The sequence below is a fragment of the Schistocerca americana genome, chromosome 9 (assembly GCF_021461395.2).
Source record: "Schistocerca americana isolate TAMUIC-IGC-003095 chromosome 9, iqSchAmer2.1, whole genome shotgun sequence".
In the NCBI taxonomy this organism is placed as follows: Eukaryota; Metazoa; Arthropoda; class Insecta; order Orthoptera; family Acrididae; genus Schistocerca; species Schistocerca americana.
Window position 1 is genome coordinate 20,959,956 of NC_060127.1, and position 22,969 is coordinate 20,982,924.

Here is a 22,969-nt window from a genome sequence, read left to right on the forward strand (position 1 = left end):
AAGCTTGAATAACCACCTTTTGCAATGCAGACCACAACAAGAAGTGCAGGAAAAAGAGTCTGTGAGGTCATGGAAGGTACCAGCAGGGATATGGAGCTGTGCCGATTCCAGTGCCATGGCTGCTAATGACCCACAGAACAACAGCCCAATCGAGGTTGCTCCACAGATTCCCTGCTGGATATAAATTTGGGGAGTTTGGTGGCCAGGGAAGTACGGTAAGCTCATCCCGGTGCTTTTCCAACCACATACGTACACCGCAAGCTATGTGACAGGTTGCACTGTTCTGCTGGTACATGTCATCATGTTGGCGAAACACAAACTGCTAGTAGGAGAGGTCACGGTCTCCAAGGATGATGCTTACTTGTGTTCATCCACTGCCAGAATGACTAAGTCACCCAGGGAATGCCACAAAAATATTCCCTAGATCGTAGCACTCTCTCCTCCAGCTTGGACGCTTCCCATGACGGTTGCAGGGTGTTTGCTTTCACACATTTCGCACTATTTGTGCCAGTGGCCATCTGTCTGACGGAGCATAAAACGAGATTCATCTGAAAAGGTCACACACTGCCAATCAGTGGATGTCCTGTTCATACCAGCGTGTAAATTCCAGCCTCTATTGCCAATGAACAGCAGTCAGCACGGCCGTACGAACCGGGTGGCTTCTGCAGACGCGACAATGTTCGGTGAATGGTAGTTGAGGAAACACTGTTGCTAGACCCTTGATTCATCTGGCTGGTCACTTGCTCAACATTTGCATTTCTATTCACCTGTACACATCACCCCTGACATCTAGGGCCTGATGTGTACCACAGTTACCTCGGTGCCAGTTTCGGATAGTGCCATTTTGCCGTGAACGGTATATTTTAATCACGGTGGCACGTGAACATTTTTCAAACTTAAGCCGTTGGCACACGGACCGTGCTGTCGAATGTTAACGTTGAGCATGCCAAGCTCAACGTGCTGCTGAACACTCAGGAACGATGCAACTTGTGCATATTGTACAAGGGGCCCAACGTGGTATAAGCGATCACAAAGCACTCCAGAGGCAGTTGAGGGATGTTTCTAGTTTGTAAAGCAACTGTTTACTCAACGGGTGACCGTACAATTCCCACGTTAGCCCTACTAAACGCACATTTCCTCCATCGTCCACGAAAAGGAAAGTACCATGTCCAATCAATAAGGACACAGGCTTATAAAAGTTGCATTACAAACAGTGCGGTACAAATTTGCAATACTTGTCCGCATAAGATAAACATTATTTCATCACTCCCACATTTTAGTAAAACCCGAAGGTCAGTCTTACTAGATCACTGTTCCTACCCAGTAGCAGAATCTTTGCAACATGTGAATTACGAATCGAAAAAGAAAAAGGAGCAAATTTTTTTTTTTATACAAGTAGCGCAAGCTGTCCTGTAGATTAAGCCAATCGAACAAAGTCACCCCTCAAAAAAAGGTGAACTTATATTTACATAACATCAAATATTATAATATATACTTATATTAAACTAATGATAACATATCAGAATATAAAAAAAGCGCGAATGTTAGGAAAAAAAAATAGGTTTTGACAAGACACGAACCACCGCCCCAACCAACAACTACATGCAGAATACTGACGCTACTCATTACCAACAACATGTCTTCCACTCCTAATCATATTATGTTAGCCCTTTCTGAAAACCTTAATCGTAGATATGTTACTAATTGAAATTTAATTATAACAAATTGTACCAAGAACAATGTGTTTTGGGTGTATATTCAGTGTGCTGCTGTCTTCAAATAGCCTACTCTCATAATATGCAAGTTACAATAATTCTTTTGCTACGAATATGATGTTTCTCATATTGGAATGAATCAAACTGTTAACAACAGGTTTTTCAGTGATTCTCAATTTGCAGGTGCTCAGAAACGGCATATATACATACAGGCTTGCAATGAATGCCAATATGGTGCCTCACAACTCTGTTCTGAAGGGAAACGGGGTGCGTGTGACGTAGGTGGCGCTATGCCATCTCATTGGTCAACGCTCAGATGCATGCTCAGAATATCTGACATGCCAGCTATTGCTCTGCACGTTCGGAAGACTCCCGAACGTGCTATTCCACGCTATGACGTCAGAAACTTGGCACGCTCAACGCCCAACGTTTCGGATGCACGGTCCGTGTGCTGATGGTTTTAGCCACTTTGGAAATGCTTCTGCCCTTGGCCTGATAGCAAATGATCGTACCCTTTTGGACATCAAATAAATCGCTCCATTTCCACATCGCAACGACTGTCCCGACACGCTTTATATACCCTCCACTGCTAGGGCTGTTGCCTGCTGTCTGCGAGTGGTTACTGAACGTTGACATTAAACATTGGTGGTGGTCACATTAATGTGACTGTATTGTGTAGCCAGATCAAATATGCAAAGGCAAAAAGCAATCTCTGCCTACCAAAACCCAACACGTGGACAACCGCAGAAAGAGTGGTGATCCTGTTACTACTGTGCTTACTGGTTTGGCACAGCACAGCATAACTATCACTTCCTAACAGCTACAATACACACAGTTACTGTGTCATTAGATCACCAACATTGGCAGCAGCTAGACACAAAACACACATTGCCTGAAGTCATCTTGCTTCCACAGGCTTCAGCCAATTCGAAACTAGAGAGTTCTCGTTCAGGACATTACAAACAAACTAAACAGGGGTATTTCTTGTAACATGAATACACCAAATACTTGACATATGTATCAACCTTCCTAACATTTTCCACAATTCAGCAAGGAAAGAGGTCAGTGTTTTGTTGCGTGGCTTCACTACAGCAGTTTCCATTCTCGCACCTACCCTACTATTGCTAGTCTACGTGCCAACAGATACAGAAATGTGCCACAGATTTATATATAAATTGCCTACTACAGAAATTATTTGCTGAAAATTAATGAAATTTTCATGCAGACATTTATCATGTTTAAATTTTTCAATGTAAGGTAACCTTGAACACAAGGTCCAACACCATGATCTATTCCCTCGAGCGTTCTGCATTTCTATTATAAGACACAGCTTCAAACGTACCTTTGCAAGTTGTCTTTATCTTTTCAAAGTCTAAATAAACAATAAATGAATATGCACTGAAAAATCTGTTAATCTTCTAAATTTTTCATTATCACATCTAACACATAGCTTCAAACAGTTTCTGCCCTTTAGTACTAGCTATATGTGGTAATGGAGATGGAACTACAGTGTCCTAAAAACAATATGTGTCTTTGCATTTAGCATATTATCTGCTGGACTCTGCTGTAAATATAAGCACCATGAAACATCTGCATTATATTGGTCTACTCAAATTTTCCAAAACACTGACAAAATTATTTACAGAAGAATGGAAAGACTGGTAAAAGCCTACCTCAAGGGATATCATTTTGGGTTCCGGAGAAATATAGGAACACGCGAGGCAATACTGATGCTACAAACTATCTTAGAACAGGGCTTAACAACTGGCCAGTTTTGAGCGCAAGTACTCGCGTCTGCTGAGGCACGTGCTCGCGAGCAGGTGCAAGGTCGTGCAGTAGGGAGGGAGGGGAAATGCACGCGCACGTTTGAACAGGGCCGCAGCGTGCCTATTGAATTCCCGCCGACTGTGTAACGTTTAAAGTACTACGAACAGCTCTTAACAGTCACTTCGCTGGTTAAGAATCATGAGAAGTCGCCGTTGTGTAACCCCAACCATGCTTTCGCAGTTCAACCCCCATTGGGAGGAATTGTACCTGTTTACAGAAAAAGATGGTGTTGCAAAATGTTTAGTATGTCACAAAACGCTGAATTCTTTTACGAAATTTAATTTGCAGCGACATTATATGTCGTACCACGCGAAAGACTACGGACGTGGAAAATGTGATGGACCAGATCGTGCACAGGAAGTTATTAAACTTAAAAGGAAGCTACCCGAAGAAGATCTGGACGACGAAGAAAAATCAACTGAGGCAGCTCTCAGAGTGGGTTACAAAATTGCTTTGCTTTTAGCAAAATCCCTGCGCCCCTTAACTGATGGCGATTTAATAAAAGAATGTTTGGTAGTTGCAGCAGAACATTTGTGTCCATCTCAAGTTGAACAGTTTCAGATTGTGCCATTATCTACCATGACCATTATGTGTCGCATACAGGACATGGCAGATGACGTCCAGAGCCAGCTTGCAAATATCTGTAAAGATTTTATGGCGTATTCTCTAGCTATGGACGAAAGTGTTGATATCACTGGAACAGCGCAGCTTGCCATATTTATTAGAGGTGTTAATAGAGATCTTCAGGTGAGGGAGGAGCTCCTCGATGTAGTAGCCATGAAGAACACTACAACCGGAGGTTGAAGAAAGTGTTGAAAATATAGGATTCTCGTGGAATTCTTTAGTTTCAGTGTCTACAGATGGTAGAGGCATACACTAAGCTAATAAAATTATGTGGGACGTGTACCTTCTCCTTTATTTGTTTCATTTGTCGCAGTAATAATTCGTGAGTGATATCCCTGCAGGTGGCCGCGGATTTACATCAACTGGCGGCAGCTGTTGTGTGCCCCACTCTCTGCTCTGGTCCGGTAGTGGGGTAGCGTGCTCGCGCTGCTCCGTGCTCGCGCCTTGCTGCTCACAGCTTGCTCTGCGAGCATGTATGTTGTGAAGCCCTGTCTTAGAAGATAGGTTCAGGATGGATGTGACACTACCAATGAGGTAGATTTTTAAAGTACTGGACGACAGACCTAAGGTCTCCAGTAAATGGTTCAAGGGAGTATAACAACTTTAAAGACTTCCATGGTAAGCTGAAATAGAACGGTGGCTAAACAGAGGAGAGAAAGTATGTCGCTGGCGAGAGAATGAAATGCTTTTGAGCTGCAATAAGTCTTTCAAAAATGGCTTATAATTATTTGTTGTGGTCTCTAATATTTGTACATATGAATGAGTGAGTGAGAGAGAGAGAGAAAAAGAGAGAGAGAGAGATGTCCTAAAAGTAGAGACTATTACAAATGGTATAAAAGAACACAGATACCTGGTCAAATGTCATGTCATCAGGTACAAACCGGAGATCGAGCTTAGTAGCAGAGCTCTCGTACTCCAGGCCATCACACTCATTGTAAACATGTTCAGCAGTAGCTACACTGTCGCACTCGGCAATGGCATAGAAGTACTTCAGCCTGTTCAACTGATAACGCCGTAGCTTCTCCATGTGGTAACGTCTGCCCTCCTCTGTCTGTAACAATAGGAATGAGCAATATAAATAATTTACTTCTTCAAAAATATTACATCCGCCATGTATAGTGTGCAAATGTTAAAAGCTAAGAGGGAAAAAATATCCTTTTTTTGCCACTCATTTCATTAATCATATATTTTAATGATCTATGTTTTGGGTTATTATCCCACTGCCTAGAACTGCTGACAAAGATTGTAACACTAAAATTGATATCACCTATACGTATCTCAATAACTTTTTGTCTGCTTTTAATTAATGAGATATCTGTATAACCATGTTCTTTGATCTAACATCTATGTAAATGTTTTGTGAATAATTTAAGTCAATAGAATTACTATATGTATGTCACTTTAAAAGCAACATTCTGCAAAAGCACTAAAACGTTAAAGTTATAGATGTACCACCTGTTCGTGCATATGGTAACTAGGATTATAATCGTACAAAACATGGAGGGAAGTCCCTCCGCTACAAAACTCGCATGGTGGGAATAAAAAAAGGTGTATTTGGCATTTGAACTGCAAAGCTCCTTTGTGGCAAGAGATAGTTGGTCGCTAGCATGCAAAGTTTTCACAACATCTTTTATGCCGAGTGAGGCAAAAATTTTTAATATAGCCTCCAACGTGGAAGAATTTGGGCTCATTATTCACGTCAGACATTGGTACAAAGCTATGTACTACAAAAATTAGCTGGCTTTTTGAGCTGCCTCAGCCACTACCTATGTCTCAATCAGTTGCATAGTCATACTGTATAATTACATGGGCCAGTTATATGGTTTCTAATTCAATAATAAGTTTGTGTTCTTTAAACTTTGTGTTGAGCACCCATATTTTATCCTAAGTCATTTATGAAAGCAGGATCCTTTTCCAAGTGCTACAGTATTTGCAAGTATCCTAATTTATAGAAGTAAAAAAATTGCTTTCTTTAACTACATTAAAAAACTTTGTGCAATAAATTTCATACTTTTTCAGTTAGCCTTGTTTTGCAAGTACTCTACATGTTATTTATAAATAGTTAAAGTTATGCCAAAGTACAATTGAAAATTAACTTTTCTGACGTAACATACAGGTGTTAAGTTATATGAAAACCCAGTGGTTGCCAAAATGTTTTTTATATTCCTTCTGTGTCATTCACGCCATACCAGTGGTACAATGCTTGCTAAAGTGTGCTACTGTTTTGTACCATATTTGCAAAACAGAATTTCAGTATCATGTAAAGTCATTTCCAACACTTATGCATCTTTATGAACAGTGCTGTCTTAAAGAGTCTATCACTTCAGTTCCTTCACTGCCTCTGTGGATTAAACAAACCTGTGACCATTCATGCTGCCCTTCTCTGTTTATGTTCAATATCCCTTGTTAGTCCTCTCTGGCACACGTCCGACACACTTGAGCCATATTCTAGAACCGGTCGCACAAGTGATTTGTAAGTAATCTCTTCTGTAGACTGATTGCACTTCCCCAGTATTCTAACAATAAACTGAAGTCTACCACCTGCTTTACTCATGACTGATCTCCATGATGCTTTCAAACTCTCCTCATTTACAATACTTACAGCGGGTCAGTAGTGCATTTATCAGCACAGTGGTCTAAATTGAGGCTCCCTATAAACCACATACCATGGTGACTCATCAATATTCTTTCTGATTACTGCATCAAGGAAAGGGAGGCAGTCACCCTTATTTGCCTCTGTCACAAAGTGAATATTTGGGTGGGTGGAGCACAGGAGTTTGAGAATGACATGCTAATTTCCACTGCAGTTAGACCACATAAAGCTACAACATTTTAAAACTGTGTACTCAATAGCTCGTTGCTCAAACTCCTCCATCAGGTTGGCGACTTTCTCTCTTCAAATGATTTCCCTCAGATTTCCAGGTTCAAATTCCCAATTTTTCTGAATGTTTTATGTTGTGTGTTGGAGCAAGATTTACTTCCCTAGTTTTCAAGGCTGCATGTGAAGTTTTTTCAGTTGCACTGTCATTTATTAGTAATTATTCCACTTTCAACTAGGACTGAAAATAAAATATATAGGAAGCTGATGATTTTTGTTGTTAGTCGAATATATTGTGAGGTTTAATTGCAATAATTTCTAATACACAAATTTAATATATTTTACTCTAAAAACTTCATTTACTCTGAGAAAACTCATACAGTCTAAAGTCAAAATAGAAGAGTAGGCATGTCACAGCATCCAACACTGTGAGAAAGTCAGCAAAAATACTGGTTTCCACTAAAATTTATAAAACAGAACCAAAGTACAAATACTCAATACTAACTTACCAAAACATGTGTCTTCAAATAAGGATCCCTATTTACATATTTTTAATTAAAACATGCTTCTGTGAGAAAGATGAACTCAGTGGTCTCACACACACATCACACACTGTCACTCTCACAATCGTGCACTGGGAAACTGACCTTGAGTCAAAAACCCACTGACAATAATGAAGATTCCTGGGATCAATGAACATGCTATTGTAAACATAGTCAAGCAAAAACATTACAAGAATTCAGTGCACTTTGTAACAGGTGTAGGACAGTACAGAATAAATGCCCTCCTCTATATGAATTTGAGGTATACAAGGTTCTGTGTACATGTGGTAATGTTTATAATGAAACTAAAAGTGTGATACTAGCCTGAAGGAACACAAAAATCTTTCCTGGTTAGGAAAAGCTGACAAATCGGCTGAAGCAGAGCATGCTCCACAGTCATGAAACCATGAAGAGAAGTCCACCAAAAATAAATATCTGATCTACAGTGAAAAACTGCTATCCACAGCTATATAGAAAAGCCACCAAAATATATAAACATGGGGACAATTTTAACAGAGAAGAAGAAGCCATGACAGTTGGTGATATAGAGACAGAGTCTCTATAGAATCAATAAATAATTTTTACCTTTGACACCAATTATCTCTGCAGATCATGTATAAATTACCAAGCCCCCTTTTCACAGTAATCACCTCTCCCTTCAGAGGTGGTCCTGGGACCACTGACTCTGCCAACTGATGTCCAATGCAGCTCTGGTTTAGGAACAATGAAGTTTCATGGACCATGACCATACAATCCAGAAATGTCACCAGCAATTAAGGCAACTGGTCATGAAAGCCTTCATTGTAATTTAATGCACTTCTTCTTCTTACATTACTCAAGTCCACACCTGATCATTTGTGAAGCACAATCTTGAATGTATTTGTAACAAAAAGACAAAGTAAATTTTTAAACAATGGAAAGTCCAGGTTGGAATATTAACAACCATGAAAAGGATAGATTCTATTCACTGTAAAGATAACACACTGAGTTGCAGACAAGCACAACAAAAAGACTGTTACACACTAACATTTTGACCAAAGCCTTCTTCACAAAAAAAGGTAAACACACACACACATTCACACACTGGTCGATCTGGCCAGACTGCAACTCTTGCACTGAACGAAAGCAGAAATCCAGAGTGGGGCAGAAAAAAAGAGAGGAATAGCAGGGCGTAGCTGGGTGGGTGGGCGGGTGGGAGGGTGGGTGGGTGGGTGGGTTGGTTGGAGAGTAAATGGACCAGACTACTGCCACCTGTTGAGCGCTAGTGGTTTCAGTGTCCACTGGTTTGGAGGCTCTAGGGAGATCTAGGTCCTCGTGGGACACTTGGATCTCCACTTCATCCTCAGAATTGGAGCCTGCCAGAAGCAGCAATGTGTGGGCCACCAGGATCTCTCACTTCTTGATAGGTTTCTTCTTTCAGTCCTCTCACTTTTCTTATGGTTTCATGGGCTGGGAGGGTGTCTCTGAGTTTGTCTCAGGAACTGATGATGATCAGGAAGCCCAATGAAGGGGACAGACATAGTCTGGTGGCCCTGAATGCCCACAGTAGGAGGCAGAACTGATGGGGATGCTGTTTTGGTAAAGGGTGATGTTGTCATAACTGCAACACAGGATGACGTTATGTCTACAGTATTAAAATGGATTTTTTTTCTTTCCGCTTCTGTATACATCAGCCTATCCAGTGTCTTATATTCCATTATCTTACTCTCTTTCTGATAAATGGTGCAGTCTGGTGAAGAGAGGGAATGATGCTCTCCACAGTTGACACAAATGGGAGGATGGGCACAAAGGACATTTGTATGTGATGGACGTCCACACTCCCTACATTTGGTGTTTGTTTTACACCGAGAGGACATGTGCCCAAATTCTAAAATTTGAAGCACCACATTGGGGGAGGAAAATAGGGTTTAATGTCACTCTGGTAGACCATCAACTTGACCTTTTCAGGTGAAATATCACCCTTGAAGGCCAAGATAGAGGCACCGGTAGCAAACCTGTTGTCCTCAGGTCCCCTATACACATGCCTGATGAAATGGACACCTCGTTGCTGTAGGTTAGCGTACAACTCGTCATTGGACTGCAAGAAGGGATCTCCATGGAATATAATCCCCTGGACTATATTTAAGCTCTTATGGGGGGTGATGGAGACCGGAACATCACCCAGCTTGTCACAGCAATGCATGCAACTGGACAGGGGATTCTGTTTGTACCAATACGACCCATTTCTCATTTTCGATATTCCCGCCACTTATCTGAACTTTTCCCGTAAGTTCTTGACAAAAAACAGAGGCTTTGTTAGTAGAAAAGATTCCCGATCAGGCCTGTCGCAACCTAAATATTTGGGAGAATACATCTCACCTTGATCCTTACCCCTGTGTTCCCCCCATGGGGTAGCAAGGGAGGGAATGATTTGGGGTTATATCTGTCAGCATTAAATTGGCCTTTTCCACACTTAAGGGACTGCTGGGACCAGTCAACCAAGAACATCAGATAACTTCATGCACTTCACTGTGGGTCATCTGCCCTGATGCCACCCACTCAGATCAAGGGTTCTCCCCACGGATGCCACCAGCCACAGCAAAGGCCACCTGGTGCGATGACAGTTGTTGGGAGTCCTGATGCCCCAGGAAGATGGGCACCTGTTCCTTGGTATACGTAGGGAGTTTGCAGTTCAGGCATCAGCAGTGAGATCCCTGTGGGTGCAAAGATATCCAATACTGTCATGGGGGCAAAAAGAGGACAGCAAAGAACAGAAGTGGATAATGTACCTCATAAGGTGTCCTCACCCAAATAGCTGGATTGCAGGTGGAGTTGCAGAGCCATAGCAGTAAGAGGTGAAGAAGGTTTAAACACATGACGATATACAATGCACCATGTAGGGCACCATACAGGACACTTCGGAAAAACTTGGAAGGTGTGGAGGTCAAACCCTAGGCAGGAATACCTCGGGCCTATTCTGAATCCCAAACCCGCAAGGGATGGTATGGTTGAAGGGAGAGAAGAGTGCTGTCTGGCAGAGTGTTCAGGGATTAGAAGATGGCACTAAAAGGGTGCCAGGCTTAGCGTAGAGGCAGTGGAGGAGGGGCGTGCGAGGGGAGGGGGGGAGCAGGAGTGAGGAGCAGAAAAAGAGAAAAAGTGAGGAGCAGAAAAAGAGAAAAAGAGAGGAGCAGAAAAGAAGAGGAGAAAAAGAGGTGGAGAAAAAAAAGAGGTGGAGAAAAAAAAGAGGTGGAGAAAAAAAAGAGGTGGAGAAAAAAAAGAGGTGGAGAAAAAAAAGAGGTGGAGAAAAAAAAGAGGTGGAGAAAAAAAAGAGGTGGAGAAAAAAAAGAGGTGGAGAAAAAAAAGAGGTGGAGGAAAAAAAGAGGTGGAGGAAAAAAAGAGGTGGAGGAAAAAAAGAGGTGGAGGAAAAAAAGAGGTGGAGAAAAAAAGAGGTGGAGAAAAAAAGAGGTGGAGAAAAAAAGAGGTGGAGAAAAAAAGAGGTGGAGAAAAAAAGAGGTGGAGAAAAAAAGAGGTGGAGAAAAAAAGAGGAGCAGAAAAAAAGAGGAGCAGAAAAAAAGAGGAGCAGAAAAAAAGAGGAGCAGAAAAAAAGAGGAGCAGAGAGGAGGAAAGACTGGGCAATGCACTGGCAAAGAGTGGCGCACAATGAGGATGAGGGGGTGTGATCAGGGAGTTGGTGATAGGAGAGGGGGTGGAAACTGTTGGGTGGAGTGTAGGAACATTAGGTTATTGTATGATGCGGTTGGGATAATTTCAGGAGTGGAGAATGTGTTGGGAGGTGGGAGGATTGGGGATGTGGGAGCATATGGCACAGGAAATCTTTTTGTGGACTAGGTCTGCGAAACAGTAGTTGTCTGTGGAGGCCTCGGTGAGCCTTTAAGCATACTAGGCAAGGGAGTTCTTGTCATTGCAGATACACCATACTGGGTGACCAGGTTGTACAGAAGGGTTTTTTTTTGTGCGGAAGGAATGGGAGCTGCCAAAATGCAGATACTGTTGGTGATTGGTGGGTTTAATGTGGATAGCAGTGTTGATGGAGCCACGGGGAGGAGGCGGCCAACATCCAGGAAGTTGCACGCTCGGTGAAGGAGGACCAGGTGAAGCGGATGGGAGAGGTGTTGAGGTTGTGAAGAGATGAGGATAGGGTGTCTTCGCCCCGAGTCCAGATCACAAAGATATCAGTAATGACCATGAACCAGACCAGGGACTTGGGGTTTTGTATACAAACAATTCCATGGCACAGCCATGGGCACTGACATGGCACCCTCCTATGCCAACCTGTTTACGGGCCACCTCGAGGAAATGTTCCTAGTCTCTCAAAATCCTAAACCTGGCCTGGTTCATGTTGTATGATGATATCTCCATGATTTGTACTCCTCATTCCTTCACAACCTGAACACTTTCTCTCTCATCCACTTCAGCTCATCCTCCTCAATGAAGTATGCCACCTACCTGGACATTGACATCCTCTCTCTGTCGACTCTATTCACACCACTGTCCACATTAAAAACAACCAATCACAAACAGTACTGCATTTTGACAGCTCCCACCCCTTCCACATCAAAAAGTCCCTCCCACACAAGCTGGCTATGTGACAAGAACTCTCTTGCCCAATATGTTGAAGGTCTCATCAAGGCCTTAACAGACAGCCTTCAACCATCTGCAAATAGATTTCCTATGTCATAGCTCCACACACCCTCAAATCCTCCCACCACCACCACTACCACCACCACCACCAAGCAGCAGCTACACAGCAGCACTCCTCCATCATCCAGTACCATCCTGGATTGGAACAACTGAACCACACCTTCGTCAGGGCTACCATCACGTTCTGAAATGGGGAACATCCTTCCCACAATCCCTCCCAACCCTCCTAAAGTGGAGAATGTGTTGTAACGTGTTCTAGTCCATTCCTATGCCACTTCCAAACCCTTGTCAAAAGGATCATATCCCTGTGAAAGATCCAGGTGGAAAATCTGCCAAATCCACCCACCCAGTACTTTCTATTCCTGTCTTGTCATACGTTTATCCTACCCATCAGAGGCCAGGCCACCTATGGAAGCAGTCATGTCATATATGAGCTCTGCTGCAATCATTACACAGTTCTTTATTATTTGTATGACTGTCAATCAGCTTTCTAAAAGGATGAATGGCCACCACCAAACTGTGACCAAGAGCAAACTGAACCACCCTATGACACAACATGCAGCTGAATGTAGCATGCTTGATTTAATAGCTGCTTCACAACCTGAGCCATCTGGATCCTCCCCTCCACAACCTACTTTCCTGAATTATGCATATGGGAGTTATCCTTATAACATGTGCTTCTCTCCTGAAATTATGCATCTCAACATACAATAACCTAATGTCCTCATACAAGAGTTCCTGCCACCTCTGACCTATAATCGCATCCCAACTCACATTCCTTCACTCTCATTATGTACTGCTCTTTGCCAACATGCTCACCAGTCTTTTCTCCTCTCCTTTTCCACCCTCCCACACTCCACTCCCCCCTCCTCCACAGCCGTCCGATGTGACGTTTGGCAGCCTTGTCTGTACACCTTCCAGACACTGCTCACTTCGCTTTATAGCACTCTTCCACACAACCCTCCCTCGTACTCTGATATCCCTTCCTCTTCCCTGCCTCACACCAGAATGCTGCTTTCGTTCAGCACGACAGTTGCAGTCTGGCCAGAGTGGACGGAGATAACAGTCGTGTGTGTGTGTGTGTGTGTGTGTGTGTGTGTGTGTGTGTGTGTGTGTGTGAGGGAGGGAGGGAGGGAGGGGGCAGAGGGAGAGAGAGGGGGTCGGGGGGCTCTGCGCGCGTGCGTGTGCGTGTGTGTGTGTGTGTGTGTGTGTGTGTGTGTGTTTTTCTTTCTTCTTTGAAGAAGGCTTTTGTCGAAAGCTTAGTATGTAACAATATTTTCATTGTGCCTGTCTGCAACCCAACATATTGTCTTTACAGTGAGTAGCTATCTAGCTTTCTCATAATTGTTGTTAAGTAAATTTTTTTCGTGAACAAACAGTCCAGCTTTCAAGCCCCTTACTTTCCCAGTAAATTTCATTCCCTGAGGATTCCCAATTTTCCAAACATGTCCCCACCCTGTCCATATAAAGATTAGCAACAATAAGGGACAACTGACTTCCTGTGAACACATTATCAGTCTCTTCATAAAACTGGATATTAAATAAAAAGTATGTGGTAGTTAACATGCAGGAACAACTTTAGTTCAGTCACTGAACTTACAGGGTGTTTCAAAAATGACCGGTATATTTGAAACGGCAATAAAAACTAAACGAGCAGCGATAGAAATACACCGTTTGTTGCAATATGCTTGGGACAACAGTACATTTTCAGGCGGACAAACTTTCGAAATTACAGTAGTTACAATTTTCAACAACAGATGGCGTTGCAAGTGATGTGAAAGATATAGAAGACAACGCAGTCTGTGGGTGCGCCATTCTGTACGTCGTCTTTCTGCTGTAAGCGTGTGCTGTTCACAACGTGCAAGTGTGCTGTAGACAACATGGTTTATTCCTTAGAACAGAGGATTTTTCTGGTGTTGGAATTCCACCGCCTAGAACACAGTGTTGTTGCAACAAGACGAAGTTTTCAACGGAGGTTTAATGTAACCAAAGGACCGAAAAGCGATACAATAAAGGATCTGTTTGAAAAATTTCAACGGACTGGGAACGTGACGGATGAACGTGCTGGAAAGGTAGGGCGACCGCGTACGGCAACCAATTTCAACGGACTGGGAACGTGACGGATGAACGTGCTGGAAAGGTAGGGCGACCGCGTACGGCAACCACAGAGGGCAACGCGCAGCTAGTGCAGCAGGTGATCCAACAGCGGCCTCGGGTTTCCGTTCGCTGTGTTGCAGCTGCGGTCCAAATGACGCCAACGTCCACGTATCGTCTCATGCGCCAGAGTTTACACCTCTATCCGTACAAAATTCAAACGCGGCAACCCCTCAGCGCCACTACCATTGCTGCACGAGAGACATTCGCTAACGATATAGTCCACAGGATTGATGACGGCGATATGCATGTGGGCAGCATTTGGTTTACTGACGAAGCTTATTTTTACCTGGACGGCTTCGTCAATAAACAGAACTGGCGCATATGGGGAACCAAAAAGCCCCATGTTGCAGTCCCATCGTCCCTGCATCCTCAAAAAGTACTGGTCTGGGCCGCCATTTCTTCCAAAGGAATCACTGGCCCATTTTTCAGATCCGAAACGATTACTGCATCACGCTATCTGGACATTTTTCGTGAATTTGTGGCGGTACAAACTGTCTTAGACGACACTGCGAACACCTCGTGGTGTATGCAAGATGGTGCCTGGCCACATCGCACGGCCGACGTCTTTAATTTCCTGAATGAATATTTCGATGATCGTGTGATTGCTTTGGGCTATCCGAAACATATAGCAGGCGGCGTGGATTGGCCTCCCTATTCGCCAGACATGAACCCCTGTGACTTCTTTCTGTGGGGACACTTGAAAGACCAGGTGTACCGCCAGAATCCAGAAACAAATGAACAGCTGAGGCAGTACATCTCATCTGCATGTGAAGCCATTCCGCCAGACACGATGTCAAAGGTTTCGGGTAATTTCATTCAGAGACTACGCCATATTATTGCTACGCATGGTGGATATGTGGAAAATATCGTTCTATAGAGTTTCCCAGACCGCAGCGCCATCTGTTGTTGAAAATTGTAACTACTGTAATTTCGAAAGTTTGTCTGCCTGAAAATGTACTGTTGCCCCAAGCATATTGCAACAAACGGTGTATTTCTATCGCTGCTCGTTTAGTTTTTATTGCCGTTTCAAATATACCGGTCATTTTTGAAACACCCTGTAGCTTCAATTAGTTTAATAACTTGATCAGTGGGACACACCAGCTAATAGCTACCACATCGAAGTTCACTAAAAATTTTTCCTCGCATGGTTAAGTGTTTCAACCAACATGAGAAAATCTGGCATGAACTAATGTGCATCAGCTTATAAGTCTTACTTACTTCATCCTCATCCTTATCTTCAAGTGTGCTTTCTTCTTCATCACTATTTGCTTTCTTGTTTTCACAGAGTTCTAAAGGTCCTTTCACTTCTTCTTCCTTCATACGCTGTAGGCCAAATTCTGAAGGGTAAATCTGCAATTTAACAGAAAAATATATTAAAATTTTTTTTGTTAATAATTTTCATGCAGATGCAATGCAAATGTTCTGTAACTGATGGGAGTACAACAAAAGACAACTGTGTTTATATGCACACCTCTGTAACGTAAGGTCAATGCAGACAGAAACCGGTTTATATTAGGAATTACACAATTTACACAGCTGACTCTGAAAACTGTAACACTGTGAAGTAAGTATAAGTACTGGGTGCAATCTAGTTGTTTATGTTTTTGTTGTTGTGGTCTTCAGTCCAATGAGTGGTTTGCAGCAGCTCTCCACAACAGTAAACTGTGCGAGTTCTTTATCCCTATATAACTACTGAAGCCTACATCCACTTGAGCCTGCTATAGTGTTAGGTCCCTCTGTGCAATATTTAACCTCCCTTTTCTCCACCCATTATCAAATTGCTAATTCCTTGATCAACAGGATGTTTTCTATCCTTCCCTTAAATTTGTGTTACCCTCAATTCGATTCAGTACCTCTTTATCAGTGATTTGGACTACCTGTCTGATGTTCAGCATTCTTCTGTAGCATCACATTTCAGAAGCTGCTATTGTCCTCTTTTCCGTACTGTTTATCCTCCAGGTTTCACATCCTTACAGGGCTACACAACAGAAAAGATTTCCTAACATCTAAATTTAGATAAATTTCGCTTTTTCATAAATGCATTTCTTGCTGCTACCAGTCTGTACTTTATATCCTCTTTACTTCAGCCATCATCAGTTATTTTGCTGTCCAAATAGCAAAATGCATCTGCTATTTCTAATCCATTCCATTCAACTGATCTTCCAATTCCTCTACTGTCTCTGAGAGAATAACAAGGTCACTGGCAACTCATAAAGTTTTTATTTCTTTTCCCTCCCTAAATTTCTCCTGGGTTTCCTTTGTTGCTTGATCAGGAACACACTGAACAATGTCAGGGATAGCCAACACGCATGTCTCATTCCCTTCTGAGCTACTGCTTCCCATTCATATTCTTCGACTTTTATAACTGCAGTCTGGTTTCTGCACAAGTTGTACACAGTCCTTCACTTTCTGTAGTTTATGCAAGTCACCTTCAGAATTTTAAATAATGCAATTGAGGTACATACAATGGGTGTCTCAGGAAGGAACGGTCAAAGTTTAGGGATATGACAGGAACGATCATTTGAAGCAAAAAAGTCCAGTAAACATGGGCTTAAAAAGCATACATAGACAGCTATATCACTTCTTCATCTCTGATAATATGAGACAAATCTCTCATATTGCAAGCTCTTTACTTTCCATATTCTGAGAGGTGGCAGTAAGGACCAAAATAAGAAAAAAAGCCTAGTAAACATGGACTCTAAGGTGTATACCTTAAGAGTAATGAGCACTTATTTGTCTTTGCTACTGTGAAAAACACATCTCTTCTACAGAAGAATTGCTCAAAGCTCTTACAATAACCAGACAATTTGTTCTTGATTGGTCCATACTACCTCCTCCGAGAATAAGGGAAGCAGCAGAAGAGATTTTTTTTTTTCATAGAATTGAAGAGAAAGAAGTGCTCATAGTTCTTAACATATGTGTTTTACAGCCCATGTTCATTGCATTTTTCTGACTCGAATGATCGTTCCTGCGATATCTCTGAATACTGACCATTCCTCCTGGGGCATCCTGTAGAATCATTTCATCGGAAAATTGTTGCACAGTTCAAAACATCTTCAGACCATCAACAGGGGTAGAGTAGTGTAACAGAATATTCCCTGTAACATCGATGTCTTCCCTCCTGAGCAACATCTGGTGAACATTTACAACTTTATTTTCACACATCTTATTAAATGCATATGAATATACGAAACTATTAAAATACTTTGTGTTGTTTACTGTTAGAGCCTGGGTGTACGAGTATGTGACATTGTATTTCTGTTGATACAGCAGTACAGGTCATTACATCTTTGCCAGCCGCCACAGCCCACGGCAAGATTCTGACTAAATCGTCAAGAACCTTCTTGCACATTAATATAAGGAATATGTCAAGAATATATGTAATGAAACATCATTACATGTTTGAATTCCACAATATTATGTTCTTGCAGAGACTACAGGTAGCAGACATGACATGACATTGCGCATTGCTACTACTATTATCTATTGCAATAAAAACAATCTCAGGGTTGATGAAGTATTAAAATTTAAATTGAGAGGAGTATTTATGTTACCTACAAACCCTTTTCTAAAGTGCGTCAAGATAAAAGATCAATTATCATTCCATGTTTGAAAAATTATATAATTAAAAAATGCATCAAAATAACTTCCAGAAAATATAAGAAGAATTATATTGTACACAACTGATTCTGAAAAATAAAACATTCAGAAGCAATGATCTGCAACACACCACAATAACAGGACATTAGAAGAGCAGGCCGCTAATAAGGGATTTAGAGGTGGCGTGCAGGTATGCCCAACAGCACCCTCTTTTGTTTGACTGGACAGCAATGCTCAATGCGTGTGGAGCCGACATATGAAGCAGAAATGTGTGAACAAGTACAACTATTCCTCACCAACATCACAGGGTGGAATATAGGCATGTGAGTGCGTTTGAATGGGGTGGAGTGATTGGTCTTCTAGTGTTCTGTCGTTTCGTGACACTGTGGTTTGTACGGGACACACTGCTTCAAAAGTGAGGTGTATGCAGAACCAATGGAGAGAAGGGGACTGTACACAGTGCCGACTGGGTACTGTACAACACAATGTGACCACAGCATGAGACAACTGCCATTTTGTCCACTTGGGCATAATGGACAGAACACCATCATCCACAGGGCTGACGCAACACTGGATCACTGCAACAGATGTGGACACATCTGTGTCGATGATTCAACGCCATCCTCTGCAAGTTGGACTGGTAATGTGTCGGCTTTCATTGACCAGAACTCTCTAGCAATGAAGCACGCGATCTCGTCTCCTGCATCTGAACAGCTACTGCCATTTCATGCCACGACATCTAGCAGCTCTGATTGCAGCATGTGGTGGCACTACTCCGTACTGGATTTCCACAGTCACATTGCATGTACCAGTCTGTATGTTAATCATTCGTGTAGTTTCATGTCCCTAATCTGTGGAATAAATATCACAGTGATAATATATCTCAGTCTTGGTGTTCCACTTTTTCCAAACAGTAGTGTACGAGAACAATGGAAAAGAAAAAAAATGTGTTAGATAATCATCAGTTTGGATATAGGAAAGGTATAGCCACCAGAGGGGCTGTTCAGACATTGCAGTTGATAACGGAAGCAAGGCTAAAGAAAAATCAAGACACGTTCAAATGATTTGTCAACCTGGAACAGGTGTTTAAAAATGTCAAATGGTGCAAGATGTTTGAAAATTGTGAGAGAAATATGGGTAAGTTATAGAGAAAGACGAGTAATATACAGTATGTACCAAATGTACCAATACGTACAAGAGCCAAGAGGGAACAATAAGAGTGGAAGACCAAGAACGAAATGCTCAGATTAAAAAGGCTGAAAGACAAGAATGTAGTCTTTTTGCCCCTATTGTTCAATCTGTACATCAAAAAAGCAATAATGGAGATAAAAGAAAGGTTCGAGGGTGGGATTAATATTCGAAGTCAAAGTATATCAATCATAAGATTTGCTTCCTCTATTTTCTTCTGTCATTAGAAGATCACAGGATCTGCTGAATGGAATGAACAGTCTGATAAGTACAGAAAACAGGTTGAGAATAAACCAAAGAAAAACAAAAGTAATGAGAAGTAGTGGAAATGACAACAGCGACAAACTTCATATCATGATAAGAGCTCAAGAAGTAGATGAGGGTATGAAATTCTGCTACCTAGATAACAAAATAACACATGACAGATGGAGCGAGGAGGACATAAAAAACAGACCAGCAATGGCAAAAAGTGGCATTCCCGGCCAAGACAAGTATGCTACTATCGAACACAGGCCTCAATTTGAAAAAGAAATTTCTGAGAATGTATATTTGGAGCACAGCACTGTGTGGTAGTGAGTCATGGACTGTGGGAAAACTGGAACAGAAGAGAATCAAAGCATATAAGACGTGGTATTACAGAAGAATGTTGAAAACTGAGTGGACTTATAAAGTAGGGAATGACGAGGTTCTCCACAGAACCGACAAGGAAAGGAATATATAGAAAACACTGACAAAAAGAAGGGACAAGCTTGTAGGACATCTGTCAAGACATCACGGAATAACTTCCATGGAAGCTGTTAGAGGGTAAAAACTGTACAGAAAGACAGAGATTGGAATACATGCAGCAGATAATTGAGGATGTATGTTGCAAATGCTACTCTGAGATGAAGAGGTTAGCAAAAGAGAGAAAATCATGATGGGCCACATCATCAAACCAGTAAGAAGACTGATAACTCACAAAAAAAATTAATTGCATAAAATGTTCAAAATCAGCGTAACAAAGTTTTATCTATGAACATTAAAACACTTTGTCTCTGACGTATCTCTCCACTATTTTGCTTTTAACAACATGAAAAATTACAAGCTAGAAGAATTTAATTTATGAAAATTTTCTCTCTTCTCAACTAAAACAGTGTTAGAACTTGCAACAAAATAAAAATAAACCAAAATCTTAAACTCAAATTAAATTGTTTAAAAGAGAGAAATATGAGAATTTCTGTCATTTTTGTGTGTTGCTCCATGGCCATACACGATATAAAGTGTGAACCTCCAATACAATGTGATGAAAGACCTTAGTCACATCTTGTATGGGAACAGTGCAATGTGTCAAGACATAGCAGGACGCCAAAGAGAAGAGAACAGAAGAAGAATAAGGAAGAAATATAGTAACTTAATGGAGTAAGACTGAGTTATGCTATTTTTCTCTGTGGATGCTGAGAACTTTTCACATTCACGGCCACCCTCCATACTGCCCAGGTGCAGAGTTTGCCTACACAGAAGCGGGTCTTCCATGCAACCATTGAAGAAGCTGAATGAAGAACAGGCAAATTCAAATCTACAACAACCTTCACCAGCAGCACACAATGAAACTTCTTCATAACAGTCAGATTAGAGCAACTGCAATGAGATCACATCTGCTACTGCTACCAACATTGAGGCCAGACATCGTGTTGAAAAATCCAGTGGTCATTTTCGAAAAAGCACTGAAAAATAATTTTTTAATAGTGATATTTATTATCAGAGATGTGTAAGTAAACAGAGGGAACAGTAATTTTGACTGTAGTGACCAGTGTAAGATGAACAGAAAATTAATAATAATATTGATCAGTATATAAAAGTAACTAAAACTATACTAAAATGGAATCTTAGCAAACACCAGGATTAAGTGTCCAACTTCAGAATCAGATTCACGAGTATCTACAGGAAAAGGACCAATTATAAGAGAGATAAAAAATAACAGAGATTTATCTAATTTTAAAGTCCAACTTTCAGAAGAAATTTATGATAAAAGTAAAAATCTAAGACAAGAATTACATTAACACAGATGTAGTTAGGAGAAATCACTGAATCTATAGAAGAAGTCATACTTAAACTATAAACAGGAGGAATCCTTTCCACCCTAAAACATGAAACAGGTAAGAAGAAAAAGTGCTTGAATCCCTTAAGCTGCGAGGTGAGCTATATAACAAAATAATAATAATAATAATAATAATAATAAAAAGAAACGATTAGCGATTTTTTGCCACACGCAATAAAGGGAGTTTGACTAGCCCGGATAGCTGTGTATGTAGAAGCGCAGCTTCCACGATGGGGAGGTGTGCCGAATTTGGATTGAATCCAACTGGCAGATTAATGACGAGGGCCGGTGTGCCGCCCAGTCTGAATGTGGATTTTATGCAGTTTCCCATATCCAAGTAGGTGACTAACAAACTACTACTCAAGTCCCGCCTCAGTTCCATGACTTGCAAACTATCACTCATTTTCGCATGAATAACAATGCACATAGACAGTTGGGTTACACATATTTATAGAATAACAGGTTGGTGGCAGGTGGGCATCTGGCCACCCATTACAGTAACTATGCCAAATCCATTCCTAACCATGCTAATTCTGCATTGATGCAAGACAAAGATCTACACACTCGAAGTGGGAAATTATCTGGCCAAGTAGAAAAAGCAGAACGGCCATTGCTAGAAATGAGAAGAGCTATTCCTGATTTTTAGTCTCCCCAGAACATGAAGTGCAAGCCAAAGATCTTGAGATTTTTGTGCAGGATGTCAGCCCCCTCCCCCTACCCTAGGTCACCCTACTAACTACCTACCATTTACTGTCAAATTAAAACCAGACTTTTGTCACTGTTGTTACATCTATTCTAAGAACATGCCCGTATCATCATTGCTTGCTAATATTGTATAGTATTATTCTTTCTATACTGGCTTGTAGATATTTTGATGTACTTTTTAATTATATCATTCTTCAAATATTAAATGGTAATCAACATTTTACTGTGATGAACTTTAATAAAGGGTTTGCGAATAAAATAAATGCTCCTCTCAAACTAAATTCCAGTGCTAATTCATCGATGAGATCAAAGCTTAATAACTGGTACAATCAGATATACCCTCTGTGATTGCGCTCCACAGCAGTTTGCGGAGTGTAGGTGAAGATGTACATGTGGATGCAGTGGACAATCATACTACAACCTGTGCGGCATATGTCTTTATATCCGGTAACCCCATTAACTACTTATACAATTTACACCACTACTCGCGGACAGTAAAATATATATACTTTACTTAAGTCATTCACCCAGAGCAATCCATGAACTGTAATAATCTATCTATTGTAAACAGTAAATGTCCCCTTCCCTCATGACATCAATCTTTTCATTATCAAACAACAATGGTTCTCATCATATTTTTCAGTGACTGTGACAATATCATATACTGCCACGATTTATTATCGAACTATACAAGCAACACAGTGTTGGACAAGAGCAGAAGCAGTTCTGAAGTGCTATCTTCTCAAAGTGTTTCATCCACAGCTACTATCTGGTCCTTTGATACCTACCAAGATACTCCTCCTAACTCAAACATCTATTCCAATCCTATACATTTATTACACCTCTCTCCACAAGCAAAATTAGTCACAACTTTATCCCCAAATTAGTTAACCAGTAAAAGATTTACAACAATATAAAACAACTCTTCCCTACCTAAAATTAACAGTCAGTAAAGGAACTATAAAAGTACTGGCTGTTGACCTCTAGTCAGGAGCACCGCGCATTTTCAATTACAATGATTCCTACAGGACAGCCATTGTTTCCTGAAAAGTGGTTTCCCTATATTTTACACGGT

General features: G+C 41.3%; 1 protein-coding gene across 1 annotated transcript in view; it reads right to left on the bottom strand.

Annotated features, from left to right (window-relative positions):
* Positions 1 to 22,969, bottom strand: part of LOC124550950 (ESF1 homolog) — a 71,448-nt gene that overhangs the window by 34,453 nt on the left and 14,026 nt on the right. The window contains exons 4-5 of the mRNA XM_047125761.1: positions 15,543 to 15,674; positions 5,017 to 5,217 (exon numbers count right to left, since the gene is read on the bottom strand). Of these exons, the coding sequence (XP_046981717.1) occupies positions 5,017 to 5,217; positions 15,543 to 15,674 (333 nt within the window). The remainder of the gene's footprint in view (positions 1 to 5,016; positions 5,218 to 15,542; positions 15,675 to 22,969) is intronic.